At 44.2% G+C, this 22,216-nt stretch overlaps 1 protein-coding gene across 1 annotated transcript; it reads left to right on the forward strand.

The window, feature by feature from the left end:
* The first annotated feature begins 463 nt into the window (after window positions 1-463).
* On the forward strand, window positions 464-2,987 carry MAP10 (microtubule associated protein 10). Its single transcript, XM_009934286.2, has one exon. The coding sequence runs from the start codon at window positions 464-466 to the stop codon at window positions 2,864-2,866; it is 2,403 nt and encodes an 800-aa protein (XP_009932588.2). The 3' UTR covers window positions 2,867-2,987.
* The last annotated feature ends 19,229 nt before the right edge of the window (window positions 2,988-22,216 follow it).

The raw sequence follows: 22,216 nt of genomic DNA on the forward strand, positions 1-22,216 counted from the left end.
ACTGGAAAGAGTCTGGCCCCATCCTCCTGACACCCACCCTTCAGATATTTATAAGCATGTATTAGGTCCCCTCTCAGCCTTCTCTTCTCCAGGCTGAACAAGCCCAGCTCCCTCAGCCTCTCCTCATAGGAGAGATGCTCCAGTCCCCTCACCATCCTCGTAGCCCTCCGCTGGACTCTCTCCAGTAGCTCCTCATCTTTCTTGCACTGGGGAGCCCAGAACTGGACACAGTGCTCCAGATGGGCCCTCACTAGAGCAGCGTAGAGGGGGAGGAGAAACTCCCTCGACCTGCTGACCTCCATGTTTCTCTCGGGGTGGGCAGAGGCTGCCGAGAAGCAGAAGACAAGTTTCAGCGCCCGTCCCTGCCTCAGCAGCACCCCCCCCTCAGAGCTCCGGGCCCGGCTCGGACTACAGCTCCCAGGGAGCCCCGCGAGGGCGGGTCCCGACGGAGACCCGGCGGGGCATGGCGGCCGAGGGGCTGTTCGCTCTGGAGCTGCTGGTGGAGGCGGTGCGGCTGGCGGCGCCGGGCCCCGCGCTGCGCCCGGCCGTGGCTCTGCGCCTGCTGGACTTCCCCACGCTGCTGCTGGGGCCCGCTGCCGCCGCCGCGCCGGCCCCGCCGCCGGGCCGGGCCTTCCCCTTCGGCCGCGGCAAGCGGTGCCTCTTCCGCTGGCGCCGGGCTTCGCTCTGCGCCGCGCTCCGCCGCCGCCCGCTCCGCGCCCTGCTCCTGGCGCTGCCCGCCGGGCTGGCCCCGGGGCCCCCCCGCCTGCTCGGCAGCTGCGCCGTCTCCCTGGCCCCCGCCGCCGCCGAGCTGCTCCGGCGGCCCGGGGCCCCCGCCTCCTGCGGCCGCCGCGGCTGCTTCCCGCTGCGGGACTCGGCGGGCCGCCCCGTCGGGGAGCTGCTCCTGCGCTACCGCCTCAGCAGCCTGGAGGAGGCCGGCGAGGAGCCGAGCCCCGCCGCCGACCCCACGCCGCCTGCCACCTCCCCGGAGCCCGGGGGTGAGGAGGACGAGAAGGAGGAAGAGGAGGAGGAGGAAGAGGAGCTGGAGGGCAACATCTTTTGCCCTCCCGTGCTCTATTACAGCCGCGACCCTCATCCTCCGCCGCCGCCGGCAGCAGCAGAGCCCGCGGGGAGATGGCAGCACGTCGAGGCCTGGAGACCGCAGGAGCGGGAGCGGGACCGCGGCCCCCCACGCCCCGGGCCGGGGCCCTCGCTGCTGCGCCCCGCCAGCCCTCCGCAGCTCCCCGACGCCCTGGGGCAGCTGCCGCTGCTCAGCGCCTTGCTGGCGGAGCTGGCGGTGCTGACCCGCGGCGCGGCGCCCGCTGCTCGGCACCCCGCTCCGGCCTGGCACCGTCGGGGCTCGGGAAGCGGTGGCGTGGCCTCGCCGCCCCCCAGCCCCAGCCGCTCCTCAAAGCCTGTGGAGGGGCCCAGTGGGATCCACGGAGCTGCCAGCCCTCGATTCAAGCGAGGCCAGCAAGAGGCCACTTCACCAGGGTCTTCTCGGGCTGGGAGAGGACCTCGGAGAGCTGTACCGGAGGGTGAGACAGGCTCCGAGAGGAACGGCAAAACTAAGGAAAACCGACCTCCAAGAAGGAAACTGTTGTACGGGCTGACAAATACACTGAGGCTACGGCTGCAGCAGACCAACCCTGAGAAGCTGGTAATTCTTGAAAGGAGAGAGCAGTACCGCAAAAAGCAAATGGAGGTGCTGAAGGAGAGAAGCCCTTTATCCAGAAGAAAGCTGCTCAGAAGTGCCGGAGAACAGGGTGTGGTTTCGTACAGGCACCATAGCAAGGGAGACAGTTCAAAGCAGAATAATGGGCTTGATAAAACAGTGGAGACTTCATTACAAAACAGCGCTCTCGCAGAGTGCGTTTCCATGGCGGGAGATGTGTCCCCTGACCTGCAGAAACGGGCGGTTGAAAGTCTATTGAAGAACGATGAAAGTGTACACAAGGAACGCCCGTGCAAAGTCACTACAGCCCCCTTAGTGGATGAACCTGTATTAAAATCTGCTCTCAAGGAACAGTATGCGAAAGCCCCGCTCCCAGCAGCTTTCCTATCAGATGCAAAGGGAAGTAATGTAGAAGAAATACACTTAATCCGTCGTAAAACCACAGAGCACGATGATGCGTCTGTTGTAAGCGACCGTAAACCAAGCCCCAGCAAGAGTGCTGAAAACAACTCTGAATTCATCTACTCAGATGACTTTGTTGCTAGTCCTGAGAACACCATTTACTCAGAAGATTTCACCAGTGCTGAGTGTACGGGCAGAGACTCGGAAGCTCTTGACAGCAGTCCTGAGCCTTTGTGGCTTGAAAGCCCGAAGCGAGGTTATTCAGATACAGACTCGGAATCCAGCAGGTCCAGAATTTCAAAGACAAGTCAAAGAGCTGAATGTACTTCAGGTCTTCTGCCAGTTCCTTCCGTTTCATCTCCAGTCCAGTCTTCGAAGAGAAACCGTGACTTAAAAACCAGCAAGCAAACCAGCAGTGAATCTGTCGATTCACTTAACGATGCGTCCATTCGAGCAAGGTTATTAGATGAAGAGCAGGAAGTCCAACAGATCAGTAAAGGAGAGAACAGGGGTGATTGGCATATTAAGCAAGTATCTACACTGAGAAGCAAACAAGTCGGCTCGGATACTGATCTGAGTATAGGGAAGGGGCAGACGCCTGCAGGGAAAAGCCAGTCGGTAACTCAAGTTAGCTCTTACCTGCCATCTGACATGCCTGATCTTGAACTTGGTGCCCTGGAAAACAGTATGTCAGACAAAGCAGATGATTTTCTAGGTGAACTACATGTTCTTAATCAATACAAGGATATCAGTGAACTTGTAATAAAAAAGCTTCCAGGATACACAGTGTAATTACAAGTTTTCACTGTCTGGACTAAGATATGGTATTTAAGTTTTGTAAGGCCTGTTCCATTTAGCTGCAATATACAAGTTAATTTAAGACTTTATTGTGTACGTTTAATACATTGTTGAATTAAGAGGTTTTTAAAATAAACTACTATTTGAATCTGTAATGAATGGCTCTTAAGTGGTACCTACAGCGTGACTTCAGTGTCCGTACCTTAATACAAAAGTAATCCAAACAGCACAAGAAACATAAATGATTGTCGAAAGTAGAAACGACAGAAGCAGCAAATGTCAGTACCCACAAAACTTATCCAGGCAGAAGTCGTAACATACCACAGAAACAGCCAAGGGCAAAATAACGTTCCTAACTGAACATGAAGTTTTTATCCCTCGTGAAAATAGTTCCATACTTCGTTTTCATTACAAATAGTTACTTAAAATGTATCGTCGCGGGCAGTAACAGCACAGACTTTTACCAGCTAATCTATATGACATTGTATTTGGTTCACTGTTCTATCACCAAATACAGTGACCAGAACTAGAGGAGCCCTTTTAGAGTTTCATAGGTTGAAGTTTCTCATTTATCTCAGATGTTCACTATTTATTATAAAATAGTTTAAGAATTATCGGTGACAGTAAATCTATATAACCTGGGAGAGCTTTGAGAGGTTGATAGAAGTTACTTGACCTTGAAGACTAAGGGTGTGCAAAGAGCAGGGAAGAGGGCAGTAAATTTTCAACGCTTCGCCACTCCCTGATTGCATTCCCTGACACTGGGGAAAGGGGGGGCAGCACCCACAGTCTGGAAACTCGGAACAAATGAGCATATTACATCATGATTTAAAGATTTGAGATAATGAAGAATTTGCCATGTCCCCTTTTCTGTTCCGTTGGTTGAACTGCCACCTGCCACATCCCCTTTTCTGTTATGATGGTTGAACTACCATGTGATGGTCGCTTTTGATTTCTGGTTTGGTTTTCATGACTTCCAGTTTGATCACTGAGCTGATTTTGTTTAACTACCGAGCGTTTTTTAGTGTCCGTATCCCTGTTACAAATTTCAGAGACATTCTTGGAGTTGCATCTGAAGTTAACTCAGAATTCCTGCCCTGGATTTTAGGTCTCTCTTGTCTCCCCTTTCCACTCTGAGTACTTCACCTCCTTTGCCAGCTTTACATTCCTAACTGTCTCATCATTTAGGACATGCATCCTCAAGGTTAAACGACGGACTTACCAACTCTTTTCCTTACATTCTGACTTCTTTACACAGCTTTTTCATTTCTCGATGTAGTTCTCCATGTACTTACTGCAAGAGCCTGTGTTCATGCTTGAACATCTTGGAGGGATTTTTTGTTTATTTTGTAGGAATGACAGTACCTCTCCTATTTAAAGTACTAACATCTGTGAGGATTATTGAAGTATCTGGTGTTGACTTCTGAGACCACCACTAATATTTTTAACCTAAAGGTAAGCAGCTGAAATTACCCATATGTCAAAGGAATCTCTGGCCAGAGCAATTTTGAAGTGTTATTTAGGGTGCCTCTGTTTCATCAGCTCCAATTCCAGACCAAAATATGTTTTTTGTCTTTCTTCTCCTAATGCCATGAACTTCTTTCTTTGATACACGTGGATTCAGGCTGTCATTTATACATGGCAGGAATTCTGATTTTACTGATGGAATAAGATCTTGCAGTCCTCATGGGCAAAACTACCATTAAAGTGCAATGCTGCCCAACCATTTTTACTGTGCGGCTATTTAAAAGAGTTGCTAACACTAAGAGTCCACGATTTGAAGATCATTACTTAAGAAAAGTTTCTTTTAAAAATAATTTTTAAAATTTATTTTAGGACAAATTTCCAGTCCTTTTTCTATCCCCGATCCCATCTTCACTTTTCAATTTCCAAAAGCAAGTATGGTAGGAACATTTTGTGTTGTTGTTCAAATAATGAAACAAATATCTTTCCAGCTAATTTTATTTGGGATAATATTTCTAATGTTTATTATGTAATGGCATTTATAATTTTATCAGGAGAATGATGAAAATGAAAGAAAATGCATACTAGAAAGACAGTAGGAGACATTACACAAGAACAGAATGTCAGCATGAAGCTTACATGTTTTAGTTTGGTTTTGTCTTTTTCTGTCTTTTAGGTCTTTTCTACCTATAGACTCAAGGTAGTTGTTATTGCATGGAGAGGTTAACAGATAGTTTCTACCCTCTGGGATAACAATCTTTTTCAGATATTGTCTACGTTGTTGTGAGAGTAAATGAAATTTTACTTAATATTCAAACAGCAACTCTCAGTCAACAAAAATGGGAAGGACCTTCGTGTCACTGATTCATCACCGAAAACTCATAAACCAATATATTGGCAAGAAGTACCTGCTGATGACAAGAAGATTCTGTATGTCAACCCAACAGAGCAAAACAGAGATATTTATTATCGGTATAAAATATGGGTGAAAAAAAGGCATCAACAAGTTCCCTTTTGTACAAATCCTATAATAATCTGCACTCAACTTCATTATCTTAGCTAGCAAATTCTGTCATTATAACTTGCATCCTGTACCCCTGTGGTAAGTTGTTAACGTCAGAGGTTTAATAAGAGCTTTCTCTAACGGAAGTATTACACCAATTTTTGACAAAGACATCATTTCTAAATTGTAAGGGCTAAATTGCATGGATTATATTTGTGAAGGGGACATGGCAGTATGCTGGGAAAAGCAAATAACAGCAGCATATCCCCCGCAGTGCTTGCACAGCCTTCCCAAAGGTAGCACAGATACTTCAGAGTCCATGCCTGTTTTTCAGATACCCCATAAGCACCCCAAGAAGTAGAACCGTAGTGGTAGAGCTGGGTTGTCCAAGTGAAGGAGCAGAAGTGTCAGTGCTCTCTCTGGTAGCTCTGCAGTACTCTTCTGATTTCGTCCTAAGAAAGCCAATGCATTGGAAGACTACTTTCCTGGAAAACAGCTCAACTAAAACTGTTCCCTAGGGACGGCTTCACAGACTAGACAAAGAGAAGACAGATGAAAAATCAAATCTTGTCTCACTACACGTGAAAACCCTGATTTGAAAACTCAGCTTTTTGAGCAGGAATAGCAAATTTTTCCACATGCATTCAGTCCACGGTTCTTTATCAGAGTTCCTGGAAAGATTATTAATTAGTACTCCTTACACTGTGGGCCTTTATCCACTGGGAGACTGAGGTAAAACCAAAACGGTTTCTAACAGTCCCCCAGCCATCTGCTTGTGAGAGCTTTCTGTTGTCACCGAAGGGTGAGCAATCCCCCTGAACACGCGGTCTCTGTTACAGATTTGTTACGCGTTTGACAGAGCCAAGGGCTAGTCACAATGCAAGGCGTCACAAACCCAAAATATTTACTGAAAGCTCCCTATTTCCTCATTTCCTACAGCCCTCGGAGATTTCATGTAGAACTGTATTTTGACTGAATTTGCTGTAGTTTTCGTTTTGGTCTCTGAGTTATTAACTCTAAAAATTTCCTTGCTCCACACTATTAAGCAGTAAACTATAGTTACTTGAAATTCAAGTTTCACATTGTTAGTTACACTTTAAACTTTACTACAGTGAAATTAAAATGTGAGAAGTAATTAACTAAGTTTAGTACAGAACCTCACTAAACAAAGCCATCTAGTTTCTTACTTTTGACTTTTTGATTTAGCCACTGATCTTTGCTTTAGTCTGTATGATATTCTAGAAATAAGGTAGATGGGTGTTTAAAACCATAATTTTCTTGCTTAAGATAAGGGTGGTTAAATCAGCTCAAATAAAATTGAACTTAGTGTTTCACCACAAGTCCCAAACTGAGAAATAGACCCTAAACCAAGTTTGCTATGACTGTCTTTTAAAGTTATTTCAGCATACTGTTTATTAAAATAAATTTAGATAGCCAGCACTGTATAACTGACGGTGCGATGGGATGACCAGGATACCAAATACTGACAGTTTGGGTGATTTTACCTCTTCTACTGTGACATTTTCCTGCTGTTAGGTAGTTCTGATCAGTGGCTGGGAACATTTTTAAGAAGTCCCAGCCAGGCATGTTTTCTCCACTTTATTTTTCATTCGTCAGCTCTCAGCACTCTGATTTGTGATTTCTCTGATGATAGTTCCTACCACCTATTTTACAATTTGTAATCCCTTCATCATTTTGGAAGCCCTTTTCCTGAGTTTGCTGAAATGACATCGAGCCTTGGTAACTGTGCAATTGAATTTTTTGACTTTTTTGACTTCTTACTACTTTCCTTTTTCTAGATCCCAGTATTTTATGATGCCTGCTGTTGTAATCATTTTGTTTCTCTTTGTGTAAGTGCTGCTCAGAGTTAAATGCTAGTCATTATTTGGAAATCTGTGGGACTTTGCTTTCCTTTTCTCAGCATTTGTCACCTGCATCTACTTTACTGCTTGCTCAGCTTTGATTGTCTAGAAAGAAGTCAAGTCACTCAGTCTTACATTCACATCCTTAAAAGGTTTTGTTGACTGCTACACGCAGGCTCTTCACCAGCTCCTGTGAAATGTAACACTGCTCATGCAGAGCTGCAGAATGACCAACCAGGACTGGGAACATTTGCCCGTGGTTATCAGGCATCAGATTTCTCTACCACTCCCAAACCCTGCCTTTAATCCTTTTCTAAAGTTTTGGTTTCCAAATTAACCTGTCTTTTAAGATGACTGAAGCCATCTCTGTGAGAACAGATGCTGGCTTTAATTTAACATGCATTTAGAGCAAATGGCAATCGCAGCTGCTGTAGCTAATGTTTGCTACCAGCTAGCTGTTTCCATTTTCCAGCCTCCCTTTTAGTCAGTGCACTGCTGGATTTTAATTTCAGTTTCGTTCACATTCAGATTCTTCCCTCATTTTAAATTCCTTGTATGTATGCAGCTCCGTTATGCTGAAGTCACCCAGATGAGCTGCAGCTTCACTGCCTTTTTCTTGTTTGGCATTGACATTCACCTGTGTTAAACTGGTTTTGTTTTGGTTTGGCTTTTATGATTTCACTTGTCTGAATTTTATATGACAGTTGTAATGTAAACCTCCCTTGACTTTACAGAATTGCTTGCATTTTCCCAGAAGGGTAGTCAGTGTTCTCTTGGTTTCTAGACGATGAATTTAAATGCCTCATGCTGGAGAAAACAGTATTAATCTTCAGTTCTGCAGAGACCTCTGCAAGTGATTCACTTAGCAATTGTTTAAAATAACATGTCTTGGTAAAGGTAATGTTTAAATAACATCTGAGATACACATTACTCCTAACTAAATTAACATTTAAAGATTGATTCAGTTACAGTTGAAAAAAAAATCTAAAATGTTAAGTAAAAAACCTTAAGATTATACATATTTATTGTAATCAGACATTTTTCAAACGTTTTGGGTGATAGCCTAGTAGATTTCCTTCATACCTTGAAGTATCTGAGCTAAGTCAGGTAAGAATTCGGTTCTCTATGCATGCATTAACAGAAGGCAGCAGGTTTTCAAAAGGAGGTAAAGGTATTTACATGGTCAAATCTTCTGAAATTCCATGGGAATTAGTCACCTCAAAAAAAGGTCGCAGAATGGAAACCCATGCAGAGGGCTCTAACAGTATTATCTCTTGGAATGCAAAAATGTTTTTGAAAGAAGATAAGTCATGCTTCAACAAATATTTTCAGAGCCATTTGGAAAGTTTAGTGGTATCACGAGTGAAAGAAACTCCCTTGGTGTCAAGGAAATTCCAGCTCTTTTTCTCTTGTCTTTAACTGTCGGCAGATTGGGTATTTTCCCTGTCTCTTATGCTTATGTGCTAAGAGTACATAACCTTTGACTCTCCCCTAAATTTCAATGCCACCACGCAGTCCTGGCTGTTATTCCTCACAGTATCTCCAGAACCTTATTTCATGGACACTCCCCCCCAAATCACTGTTGTTCCTTTCACCTTGATGCCTTGCCTGTTCCAGCTTCTCCTCATCACATATTTCTCTAGATCTCAGCTTACCCATATTTATCATGCAAAAAAATCCCCAAACACTTCTCAGACACCTTCACTGGCTTGTTCTCATCTTAGACAGCAAGCTGAAGCTCTGTCATGATAATGCTGATCAAAATTTAATGGCATATGTAGTGAAGGAAACTCTTCAGGAAACATGGTCAAACCTTGCTAACTTAAGACAATGTCAGGGAAGCTCTGATATACCATGGGATGCAGTTTTAATTTTCTTATTCGTAACTCTAAGAAGACTCAGCAATAGAAGTATTGTATGTAAGAAAATCTGGTTGCTGAATCATAGCCATAATTCATAGCCATTGCTGTACTCTTCTGAAACACAGAAATCAACAGCCTTTTGATTGTTGCAGGTCTCTCATCTCCTGCTGTTCCTGTAATGCTACTTTACAGCCCTCCAAGCATTGTGCAGTCTTATTTGTAAAGTGGAATAGATGCATAGGGTTTCTTCAAAACAAGCATCTAAACAGTTGTTCAGGGTCCTTCAACAGAAAGAACCTGAAAGCAAGGTACTTCAGTACATTTCCTATATACCCACTCTTAATAACAAAATCTTGGAACAGTTTCACCATTATCAAAACCTTTTATCAAAAGGAAATTTCGTTTATTTTCAGTGAGAGCAGCAGATTTGCTAACCCACTGCTTCCACGGTATTTGTCACTGTTACACCACCCACTTTTTAACTGCTTCCCTTTTCCAAATGTTTAACTATTGATTAAATTCTGGCAAATTACACACATGCTGTGTGAATTTAGTTTGGGTTGATACAGTCAAGGGCTGCATCGAGGAAAGCACTAACAGCAATAGGGTCCTAACTGAAATTTGCTTTCCGTTTTTCTGAAACCTTATAGCAGTACAGGAGTCAGCGAGAGCAACTTCCCTTATCTGCTACTGGTCTCACATTTCTATGTCCAGAACAAGTAGTCCTGGGCAACCTTAGAGAAGTTTGGTGTCAGGTTGGGCGCTAGGTTCCAGATGTTCCTCTGAAACTTTATTTGCTTCTTTTGAAGTCTTAAAATTGAACTGAAATTTTGTTTCCCCAGCCTCTATGAGATTTCTAACAAACCAAAGGGAAGACAAAAGTCAATTTTCTAGAAAGTGCCCCTGTTGTCTTGAACACACACCAAACCTAGGCACAGGAAAGCTATTCAAGGAATGTTTACAGAAACCATTTGAGAAATATTTCTAAGCACTTTCCCATTCCACTTAACATCCCAGATAATTTGAGAACAGCTTCCTTCAGTCTATTTATTACTTTTACTTCTGATCTCAATAGGAAGAGCTGTGAAGATACGCATTTTGTTTTGCTTTGAGTTTAGCAATAGTGTAAATCCCAGCAGTCCTGCTTTTACTGGAGCCATCTCACACAGGCCTGCCAGCAGTCCCGCAACTGGGGTGAATACCAAAGTTATGGATCAGATGTACAGCATAAAGCAGAGTAAAGCTGTACTGATGCAATACTAACAACAGGAGTTTGCTCCCTACACTCCAGGTCAAAGAAAGTGCGTCTTTCTGCGACAGCCCCCCAGGACTTGCATTTTGACCCGCAGGACATTAAAATGAAGACAGATGAGAACAGGAAGGAGGGAGCAAGTTTTAGGGACAAGTCCCTCTTGGAGGGACCCTGGTTTCATTTCACAGAATCACAGAATCACAGAATCACAGAATAGTAGGGGTTGGAAGGGACCTCTGTGGGTCATCTAGTCCAACCCCACTGCCGAAGCAGGGTCACCTACAGCAGGCTGCACAGGACCTTGTCCAGGTGGGTCTTGAATATCTCCAGAGAAGGAGACTCCACAACCTCCCTGGGCAGCTTGGTCCAGTGCTCCGTCACCCTCAGAGGGAAGAAGTTCTTCCTCATGTTCAGACGGAACTTCCTGTGCCTCAGTTTGTGCCCATTGCCCCTTGTCCTGTCACTGGGCACCACTGAAAAGAGCTTGGCCCCATCCTCCTGACACCCACCCTTCAGATATTTGTAGGCATTTATAAGGTCCCCTCTCAGCCTTCTCTTCTTCAGGCTGAACAAGCCCAGTTCCCTCAACCTCTCCTCGTAGGGGAGATGCTCCAGTCCCCTCACCATCCTCGTAGCCCTCCGCTGGACTCTCTCCAGTAGCTCTTCATCTTTCTTGAACTGAGGAGCCCAGAACTGGACACAGTACTCCAGATGAGGCCTCATCAGGGCAGTGTAGAGGGAAGGAGAACCTCCCTCGTCCTGCTGGCCACACTCTTCTTGATGCACCCCAGGATTCCATTGGCTTTCTTGGCAGCCAGGGCACACTGCTGGCTCGTAGTTAACCTGTCGTCCACCAGGACACCCAGGTCCCTCTCCGCAGAGCTGCTCTCCAGCAGGTCCACCCCAAGCCTGTACTGGTGCATGAGGTTGTTCCTCCCCAGGTACATGACCCTGCATTTGCCCTTGTTGAACCTCATCAGGTTCCTCTCTGCCCAGCTTTCCAGCCTATCCAGGTCACGCTGAATGGCAGCACAGCCTTCTGGTGTATCTACCACACCTCCCAGTTTGGTGTCGTCAGCAAACTTGCTGAGGGTACATTCTAACTCTTCATCCAGGTCGTTGATGAAGAAGTTAAACAAGACTGGGCCCACTACTGACCCCTGAGGGACACCACTTGTCACCAGCCTCCAACTAGACTCAGCGCCGCTGATGACAACCCTCTGAGTTCTGCCATTCAGCCAGTTCTCTATCCACTTCACCGACCACTCATCCAGCCCACACTTCCTCAGCTTCCCTAGGAGGATATCATGGGAGACTGTGTCGAAAGCCTTGCTGAAGTCAAGGTAGACAACATCCACGGCTCTCCCTTCGTCTACCCAGCCAGTCATGTCATCGTAGAAAGCTATCAGATTGGTCAGGCATGATTTCCCTTTGGTGAATCCATGCTGACTACTCCTGATAACCTTCTTTTCTTCCACTTGCTTGATGATGGCCTCCAGGATAAGCTGCTCCATCACCTTTCCCGGGATGGAGGTGAGGCTGACCGGCCTGTAGTTCCCTGGGTCCTCCTTCTTGCCCTTTTTGAAGATTGGAGTGACACTGGCCTTTCTCCAGTCCTCGGGCACCTCTCCTGTCCTCCAGGACCTCTCAAAGATGATGGAGAGTGGCTCAGCAATGACATCCGCCAGCTCCCTCAGCACTCGTGGGTGCATTCCATCGGGGCCCATGGATTTGTGGACATCCAGATCACTTAAGCGATCCCTCACACAGTCCTCCTCGACCAAGGGAAAGTCGTCCTCTTTGTAGGCTTCTTCTCTTACCTCCGGGGCCTGGGATTCCTGAGGGCCAGTCTTAGCACTGAAGACTGAAGCAAAGAAGGCATTCAGTAGCTCTGCCTTCTCTGTATCCTCCGTCACCAGGACACCCGCCTCATTCAGCAGCGGCCCCACGTTGTCCCTAGCCTTCCTTTTGCTGCTGATGATGATTTGCTTGTCCCCTGGCTAACTTAAGCATCTCAAATGGTCTCTCAATTACCTTCCTGACTGCAAAAGGAAGAGATTGTCTTTTAAGATACTCTGGATGAAAATTGCTTCTATATCACAAATAGTGTCTTGGTTTGGACTCTGAAAATGAGTAATAGCCCATCCCTGCAGAAAACACCACAACTTGCTGATCTTTCCTCTCTTTTCAGTTTGGGAGTTGTTCTCGACAAAGAGTTAAAAATAAGCAGTACACATTGGAACACACGCACCACCAAACACCCTTTGCCACCCCAGTTAAAGACAACAGAATAAAGCAAAACCGATGGGAGAAGCAGAGAGAAAAGCCCTGCCCCTTGAAGTTTAGAAATTGCTATAAAGCCACCAGTGGTTACAGGGATTACTTGTTCTCCCCTTTTCATCATCTTCCTGACAGCTGTTGAGGAGCATCAAGAAGACTTTTAGGCACATCTGGAGCATAAGTGCAAAAATGTCTCTTGATGCAAATGAGTTGCTCAAATGCATCAGCTAGGAAACCTTCCATCCCCAGTCCTGTGTGTGGTCAGGAAATCCCTTGGGCACCATATCATCTGCTATTACACTCTGTTTTCCAAAAGCTGTCTTTGTGATTAATCTCAGTTCCTATGTCTAAAGTAGGCAGCGGGTTCTGTCATTCAGTATCACGCTTGTTACTCCTGAAGAGACCTAAATAGTTACGTCCGTTTCTGCATGAAAGCTCCCTCTCACAATTTACTCAGAGCAGGCCAGATTCATCCTCTTACACGAATCCTCTGCAGCAACTCTACCTCCTACTGCTTCGCTATCCCACACACAGTCACAGAACCAGCTACGAGGAAAAGGCCAAGCTACAGCGGGGACCAGCCTATGCCTGCAGCTTGAATGGCTTCCGTGTTCACCCTCCGTTTCTGCCGTGACTGAGCCTGCCTTGCTGCAAGGGGTGAGCTCATGACACGCGCTTTTCCTAAGCACAGCACGGCGAGGGTATTTCCCGGCCCAAAAGGTCCAAGGCAAGCTTTTGAGAAATGAAGTGTGTTTATGCATATCCTCACAGTACGTATCCTTTCTTGCCTTTCATAAAGCTGCGATGATCGCAGATTTCTCCAGTTGTTTGTTGTTGACACCTTCTACTCTTAACTACCCAGTTTGGGTATCCTATCCCACATCGTGGAAGGCATTTGTGTCAGGGAAAGTGTTACATTGCACATACTGATGTGCTGAGACAGTGTGACTTGAATTACCTTTCTGATTGGATCACAGCTTTTACAATCTCAGAAATTCTGATTTTTTTTAATAGGAACCCACTAGTTTATTTTGGTTAAAAATTATTGATGATTTAGAAAACAAAACAACAAAAAAACCCCAACTTTAAGAATTGCCCATGGAAGTTTATTACTTTACACTAGTAAATACTGAAGCAATTCTTTTTACATTATTGAAACATTAAGATATGCATCTTAAAAACCTGCATAAGTACACGTAGCATTTGTCCCAGTAAGAGCGCAGACAGTGTCTGCTGCTCGCCAGCACAGAGTATGTGGACATAACAATTAGGAACCATCTGGTGACCTGGCACTTGCTGGTACAGGAATGAAATTTCAATTAAGTTTTATTACCAGAAAGTGTAAGTGTCCCACTTGAAACCCCAGAGCCAGTAAACTGTCCAAATGAAGGGAAGGATGTCACCCATTTAATGGGTTGGATCACGCTGCTCGATTACGTACTTGGTAAGTAACGTCCTCCCTTCTCGTGTTCTTGGGCACAAATTGCTTATGCAGTTGGATTTTCAAGAAGAACTGGCCATATGGCAAGTAAATTGGGAATTGCACTGCAATTTACTGAGAAAAGGGAATACAATAGATGAGTCAATCATTTCCCAGGTTTGACAAACCAGGATTGCCTCTTGTGCAAGATAAAAGGAAAAGCCCAACTGAAAAGCTGTATTCTAACCATAAGGCCATGCCAGCTCGCACTGCAACTGTGTTTGTGTTTACCTGGAGCTGTGAAACAAAACTCACAAGTGCAAGAAAACTTCTTCTTTCCTACCCCAACGCTCACCTTACTATCAGACAGTGATTCAGGTGATGATCTTCTGCGTCCCAGAAGAAAACCAGCCCATCAGCAAGTTTCAAAAGAGAGAGATTATTAAGGGGGTAGCAAGGGCAGACTCACAGCCTTTTAGCTGTGAAAAAGCACTACATTTCCTGTCCTCTCTCAGACATTGGTAACTATTACTGCTATGATTGTTTTCTTTAGTATATAACACTAAGGGTCTGTCAAAAAAATATCAGTCACCTCATCCATAAATACTTCATCTTTTCTACATTACAGTTGAATTATAGTTCTAGTTCCATTAAAGAAATTGACTCTGCAGCTACTGACCCATGAAAGTTATTACAGATCTCAATTTTGTAATCAAGAAGCCAATTTGTGATAAAATCACAGCACCTGGAGAAGGTCTCTTCTGCTTCCACCAACCTCCAGTTGTCTAATCCAGAATCAGAATTTACAAATAAGAAAATTAAATCCAGATTGTGACCCACTGCACTTTGAGTTCATTCAAGAACAATTCCACAGACCCCACACTGCTGAAGAGAGTTACAGTCTCAGTCCCTGGAGAATTTCTCCAGTGCGTGTTCACAAACATGCAGATACACTTGACTTTGCAACATTAACCATTAACCTTAATGTATCCATCAGCTTAGGAAGGAAAGTAGAGGATTTCTATACATTCATTTTGAAGTTTCAGCCATTTTCCTCTTTTAGCAAAGGTGACGGCACAGACAGAAATCACTGCCATCCTCCACATGACCAGAACAACACAGCGTTTAGATTAAGCTTCATTGGACAAGTTTAATATCAGTTATTGTTTATATTTATGCTTTTTGGGCACTTTGTATTAAGTAATGTATTTTTCATTCATAAAATTATTTCTCATAGGCCCTATTTTTAGTAAGGCAGTAAGCTTTGTACAAACAAAAACTATTCTCAATGTTGAAAAACCCTAACATAAATTGACTCTACTCTGAAACTGAAGCAAACATCAGTAGCATGATCCTGTTCTCAGAGTAAACTCTGCTTGAAAACTAAGTGGCTAAAGCGCTCCCATGGGCAGCAATTAGTATTTTAGCCAGTGGAATCATTTGGGGAGACTCTTGTAAATTTAATGAATTCCCCAGCAGTCAGTCCATCATAGTCACTAATATGCTGGCAATACCGCTACTGATAATGTTGCTAATACACTATAAGCCCTCATTTATTGCCCGAAATTTTAATTCAATGAATTCTGCATGGGAACTCTTTTCAGATGGTGATACTTTGTGCTACTGCAATCATAGATGGGTCATTTGGGAACGTAACAAGACTGAACTCGGTACACTTGGCAGGATGTCACTGGGAAGGCAAGATATTTCTCACCCAAGTTTCTGTTCTTTATCTCTTACCTCCCTAATACTTGTGCCTCTAAACTAGAACATAATTAGATCTACCCCTTCTGGGCTTCGTTTTATGGATTGGAGAAAAGCACAGGGGAGAGGTCTGAGTGAAAACTCAGGCTCCCTATGTACGCAGCTGGCTTTTGGACATGAATATGGAAGTGCTGAATTCAGCAGTGACACACAGAACTACAGACGACAGTGCTTGAAGGACTCAAGACTTCATCTAACTCATCCCCTTGCCCTTAGGCAAAAATCAGCTTGTAACTACATCAGTCCTGACAGATTTTTGTCTAGCTCATTTCTCAAAAATCCCAGTAAGAGAGATCATGCATCTTCCCCAGGCAACATGTTCCAATGCTTAATTATCCTGAATGTTGAAAGCTTTTCCCAGTGTCAAACCTCAGTGTCCCCTGATACAATTTAAGTCCATTATTTCCCACCTTATATGCTACAGACAAAGAGAACAAATTACTCCCTTCCTCTTTAAGGGAGCTTTCCGTGTACTTCAGACTTGCCTTTCCTCTTGGTTTTTCTCTGGACTAAGCAACCACAGCTCTCTCAGCCTTCCCTCACAGGCCACTGGTCATTTTTATTGCCTTCCAATCACAGCCATACACATCTTCCTCGCAATGCAGTGCGCTGAGCTGTACGCAGTCACTCCAATGGAAGTTTCCCTACTAGGACCTAGTAGATAGGAAGAACTACCCCACACACCTTTCAGGCTCTCCCTGTTTACTATTATCTGCAAGTGTAATGCACATCCTTCCTCTTTTATCAATTATTAGCTGTTAATGAAAATATTGAGTATGCCCAGAGTAATAACAGACCCTTACAATGCCTCACTACTACTTCTTTCCACTTGGATAGTGTCCCATGGAGAACTACGCACTGAGAACACAAAACCAACCACATGAGAAATTTCACATCCAGAGCATGTTCCCCAGCTTATCTGCAGGAATGTCGGAGCATCCTGCTGTCAGGGCTCTGACAGCTATCGATTCTCCCCTATCCAAACAGCCTGCTGCATGCTCACAGCAAAAAATAGATTAGTCTGATATAATTTGTTCTTGACAAATCTATGCTGACTATTACTCACTTCCTTGTTAACTTCCAAGCACTTGCAGGATGTTTATGTGATTATTTGTTACAGCATTTTTCCTCTTGAATTTCAAAAGAAAAACAGTCATGCAACGTGCAGGTAATCAGTAGTAAGGACAGTCTGTGTAGAAGAAGAAATGGTGAGTGAGGTAATACAACATACCTCAGTAGCTTATGTCTATGAGCAATCAAAACTCTAATAGATCAAAGTGCAGTTGAACAGAAAAAAAACCAACAACAAAAGGCTTTGAAGTTGGACTAAAGAAATCCTTTATGTTCCTTACTCATCTTTACTCACTGTTAAGGTAGACCCACCAGAACACACAGAAACTTGATAGTGATAGCATTAAACCATAGCAGTATGATCAGACTCATTCAAATACCCCAACAGCTTTGCCTTAACAGGATGACTTAACTGTTACAAAACTATACTAACAAGACAAGCAGTTCGAGATGCTCTAAAGGAAGAGAAGCAAGTATTTACATGAGTCAGAATAGAAGTTGCATTTCCACTAAGTAGAAATTGCATTTCTGTGTAGGCTGGAAATGACTTACAGTACAGATTTCTCACCATCAGTGCTTAGGAAGAAGTTTCCTTCCAGATGTAATCAGGAAGAGGATTATCATCATCTGCGAAGCATCAGGCACTGGCTCTTGCTGGTGATGGGAGAACCCAAATCAGAAGGAAATTCAAATGCTTATGGGGACGTAGTACTTGGGCTACATCAAATAAACTAAGCAGGGCCAGAGCACAGACCTCTGCCCTGGTGAATGACCAACCATGCTGTTTAACTGCCTGCACCTCAGCAGCTGGGCTTCAGTCGCACCCAGCAGCCCTGTGCTGCATGTGCCAGCTTGGTTCAGGGGCCAGTTCCCAGGAAACAGACTGGCTAAGAAGGTCCCTGTCCAGACTTTGCCACTTGACAATGAGCTGGAAGATAGATCTTGGCCTGCTGTATCTACTGTTATACAGGTAGCCTTGGAGACAAGCCTGGAAACAGAGAAGGTTTCCCAGCGTGGTGTGAAGGACCATACTGAGAATCTGTGACAAGCTCAGAGCGTGTCTCTACCCAGTTCCTCAGTGCCATCTCGATGATGTATTTTTGGCTTCACCTGGCAAGCAGTTTGCTCTCTGGCTCACCACGTGAAGAGGCCAGGCTAGGCATCCAGTGGGTCATATGGCGAGGGCAGGGAAAAGGACCCACATCCCTACAAGCCTTGCCCCTGGGTCCTACTGCATGCCTGGGTAGGGGAGCACACCTCCCTTCTTCCCCATCAGCATATCCCTCTTCAGCTTGTGGCAGATGCCAGTCTGCAACCCAGGAGAGACAGGTATTAGCCCCTTTTCCCTAACGAAGGGCGTAATGTCAAAGGGGTCTTTTCCCCCAAAATGACAGAGCTCCTCCAAATCCCAGCTTTCATGGTAGAGAGTCTTGAATGTAGCTGGAAGGGCAGAGATATTGCAGGTCTTCACGTAAACTTCAAAAATAAAGCAGAAGATAAAGCCAAAATATGCTTTCATGCCTCCACGTCCCATTGTCTCCAATCTTTACCTCCTTCCTTGGACCTGAGACCTCCAAAACTTCTCTTCACTCAACCCAGTAAAACCAATTTACTTAATCGTTGCTTTAAACCTCCCTCCACTATTTCCTTCCACTCATGTATCCCTTGATTACATTTCACCTTCCTAGCAAGATTTAAGCATTCTCTTCTCAAATTTGTACAAGCTCTTTCTGCATTTTCACAGCTGGACTCAGATTATATTTCCCTAAAATAAAAAGCTGCAGCATCCTTTCCTCCCTAATTTTCATTACTGTTTGGATTCAAGCCTGCATCGAGTCATACACTTCATGCAAAACACAGAAGCTTTGCAAAACTTTTGCATTTTCCATTCACTCATTTTGATCATTCAGTCAGCACTTTCATACGTAGAAAATCTTTTTTTAAAGAAAACATCTTTTCAGTTTATTGTTATCTGACAAACTATTGTGGATTGAGCACCAGAATGAATAAAGCTGAGCGACAGACAACTTGATCAAAGGCAAATGTTAAGCTTGATGTCTCAGCAAATACTGGTGGAATCTATAAAATCTAAAAGAAGATTCTCTGGAGAGCAAGAAGAGATTATTTCAAGATTATTTTTTTTTAAATAATCCCAAATTTAAACAGTAATATTGTTAAGCATATGGCATATCGCACATGGACCAACATTTGCATGAGATAGATCAGTAAAGGAAGAGAGAAACATAACTGGAGAATAGTTTTAAAAGTTATGAACATTAAGACCAGCAGCAGAATTTGCAAAGCCAGAACAGAGCTGCAGCATGCCTGCCTTCATTGCTTATGCATGGCTCCTGCTTTAGTGTGCTTAATAAATCGTTCCGAACCTTGCATTCATACTGGATTTTTAAAAGGTCTATCAAACAGACAGTTCTTTAACTTCTGTATTTAGAATTCATTTTGCTTTAACCAGCCAAAATGTATCCTTTAAATGCACACTTAAACAAGTAACTATCAGAGTAGGAATGGCTATTTTTTTAGTTTAAATTTGCCCCACAACCGTGTAAGTCCATTCCTGTTTCACAAGGGCTAAAGACAGTACCACCCATAAATGTACTTTGCATTTTCTGACTCAGTTTGATTTCACTGTTCCTGGATAATCATTAGATGTGATGCAAGAGCTTAATAGGTTTTTTCTTAACACTTTCTGATAAAAGCTATTCCACAGCTACTGGGGTAGCACAAAATATGTTTGTATGTTGCACTCTTTTTCACATGGTCCGTGATAAGAAATTAACTTTTTACCCTAAACTTGGTTTCTGTTCTCGAAAGGATAAAGTACAAAGAGCCAAATCTGAACTGGATTTGCGTGGGTGGTTTGGGATTTCAGTAACAACTGCTTTAAGCATGGATATGGGGTTTTTAATACAGTTCCTGTTACATTATTCAGGCTTGAACCTATTGTCAAAAAAGTGAATTTGTAACTTGTAAACAAAAGAGAAAAAATTAATTTACTAAGTCAGATTTCCCAAGAGCTTGGACTGGAGGCTTCTTGGCAACAGCAAGAGCTTTGCTTTCTGTGTTACTCTCCCTTAGGCAAAAGAGATGAGTCATGTGCTTTTACAGTGTGGAGATACAGTCATTTGATGTCAAATTTTAGCTGGAACCTGTCAGATTTAACAACGGAGGCAACTTTGAATTCCAGGAGTAAATCCTTACTTAGTGCAGGCAAGGAGGGAGGGAGGTGCAGATCTCAGCATTACAGATTGACAACAACATGGAGAAACTGTCATCTTACTAAATATATTTAGTAAGCGCATCTTTTGAGTCAGATATTCTTAAATTAATTTTCTTTGGATGCACCACATTTAAAGGTGTTAGCCTTCAGAGCATAAAAACTGAAGAGTTGTAAATTATGGAACAGATCTCCCTTCAACAGAGGGCAAACTGGAGAATTTATCACAGAGCCAGAGCACAATAAAGCCCTGTCTTTCGAAGATAAGCTGAAAAGACCTTTCCATTGGGATCTAACCACGTAGTTAAATAATGATATGCCAAGTTTTAAAAGCTGTTTTATCCAGGACTTTACAGAGTGGCTGTACTGGGTGTAGCTAAAGGTCCAGTAAAAAGTAGAAGAAAAGGGCACATGTACAGCAGCCCCTCCTCACTCTACTCCCAGCCTGTGCTGGATGCATTGTCCCAGCGGTGCATCCTTCACAACATGCTGGTGATCCCTGCAGTGCTGAAGTAATAATTTCAGCCAGCTGCGTCCCAGATGCCCTTACTCCATCCTTTTATCATGTGGGAAAGCACACATGGGGCTCTCTCAGATCCTTCTGACTTCCATTGTTTTCCAAGGGCCTGTAGTGGAGACATAGCCCTTCTTCCAGAGGAGAGATGGAGAACACAAAGGATGATTCACAGCATACACCTTAGTTAAAATTTTAGAAAAGAAACCCGAGCAGGCTAACTAGGTTTGTAACACTGGAGATACTTTTAGGCTGACCCGATGGTCAAGATACCCTACATCAGCTAAGAAGGATCATAAATTTAAATTAGGTTCTTTTGAATGATGGTTGTTGTTCTTTGCAATCTACACATACCATTAGTCTTTACTTCCAGTGCCACTGCAGTGAACTTTGGAGCCTGAGACTGCGATATAGATGAATGTGGATGAACACGAAGACAGGCTGGGAGCCTGTCAGTAGCATCTCTTCTGTACGTCTTGGCTGATCAAGAATAGCACCCTGTCCTTCTCTGGGGTGCCAAAAGCATTGGTCACAGTGTTAGTGTTATTCTTCTAAAAGATTGATTCTGTTCTTAGGTCCCTACACTGTCATTGGCAACGACGTACAAGGCAAAAAGGACAACTGCTTCTCCACAAGCTCCACTGCACATGCTCTCATGAAAGCCAGAGGACCTCATTTCTACAGATGAGCCAAGCAAATGAAGAGCTGGAGTTCCTGACAGCGCGCTGGAAGCGTTCGGGTTTCAGAATGGCTGCTGGTCACAGGAGGGCTCAGTGCTCTGGCATCTCTATCTCTAGGTTCCCACAACGCCCCAGCCTCCCGTGAAGTTGTGAAAAACTGCAGGACTAACTGACAGGGAAAACAGATCACTAGGCCTGTAAAATGTCCTCACTTCTCTCCGTCATTTAGCACCGGTTCTACAAATAGGCAGAATGTATCGTTTTACCAGGCTCTTTTAGCCTCCTGAGAGTCCCCCAGGCAGAAAAAGGAGGACACTTATTTTTCCCTTAGATACCTCAGAAACAATACGGGTTATTCATCAGTGTCAAGTTTCGAGCTTCTTCCTCTTCGCAATAGATTTTCAAATAATAAGTATTCATTTATTGACCTAGAAAATCCAACTTTTTGCAGTCTTTTTCACTAAGGGCTACAAAATTAAACACTGCGTTTTCATCTGAATATTCTCCACCCTCAAGTACCTATCCTTCTTTAAAAATGCTATGGGTAACATTAGTAATAACACTGGCATGGCTTAACCTGGCAGCTGGCCACTAGGACCCCGCAGCCGCTCACTCGCTTCTCCCCCGGCAAGTGGGATGGGGAAGAGAACGGACAACAAGTAAAACTTGTGGGTTGAGATAGAGACAGTTTAATAAGACAACAAAGGAAATAAAAAAAAATAATAACAATAATAATAATGAATATGCAAAACAAGCTATACACAGTACAGTTTTTCTCACTGCCCGACAACCAATTTTGCAGCCAGTCCCCAAGCAGCGACTGCGGAACCCACGGATTTTCCAGATCTCACGGATTTTGCCAAACTCACGGAAAAAAAGACCGAACTCACGGGAAAAAAAACCCTCACGGAAAAGGGTCCGTGCCTCCGGCCAACCGCCA

Source organism: Opisthocomus hoazin, chromosome 2, assembly GCF_030867145.1.
Source record: "Opisthocomus hoazin isolate bOpiHoa1 chromosome 2, bOpiHoa1.hap1, whole genome shotgun sequence".
NCBI classification, from domain to species: Eukaryota; Metazoa; Chordata; class Aves; order Opisthocomiformes; family Opisthocomidae; genus Opisthocomus; species Opisthocomus hoazin.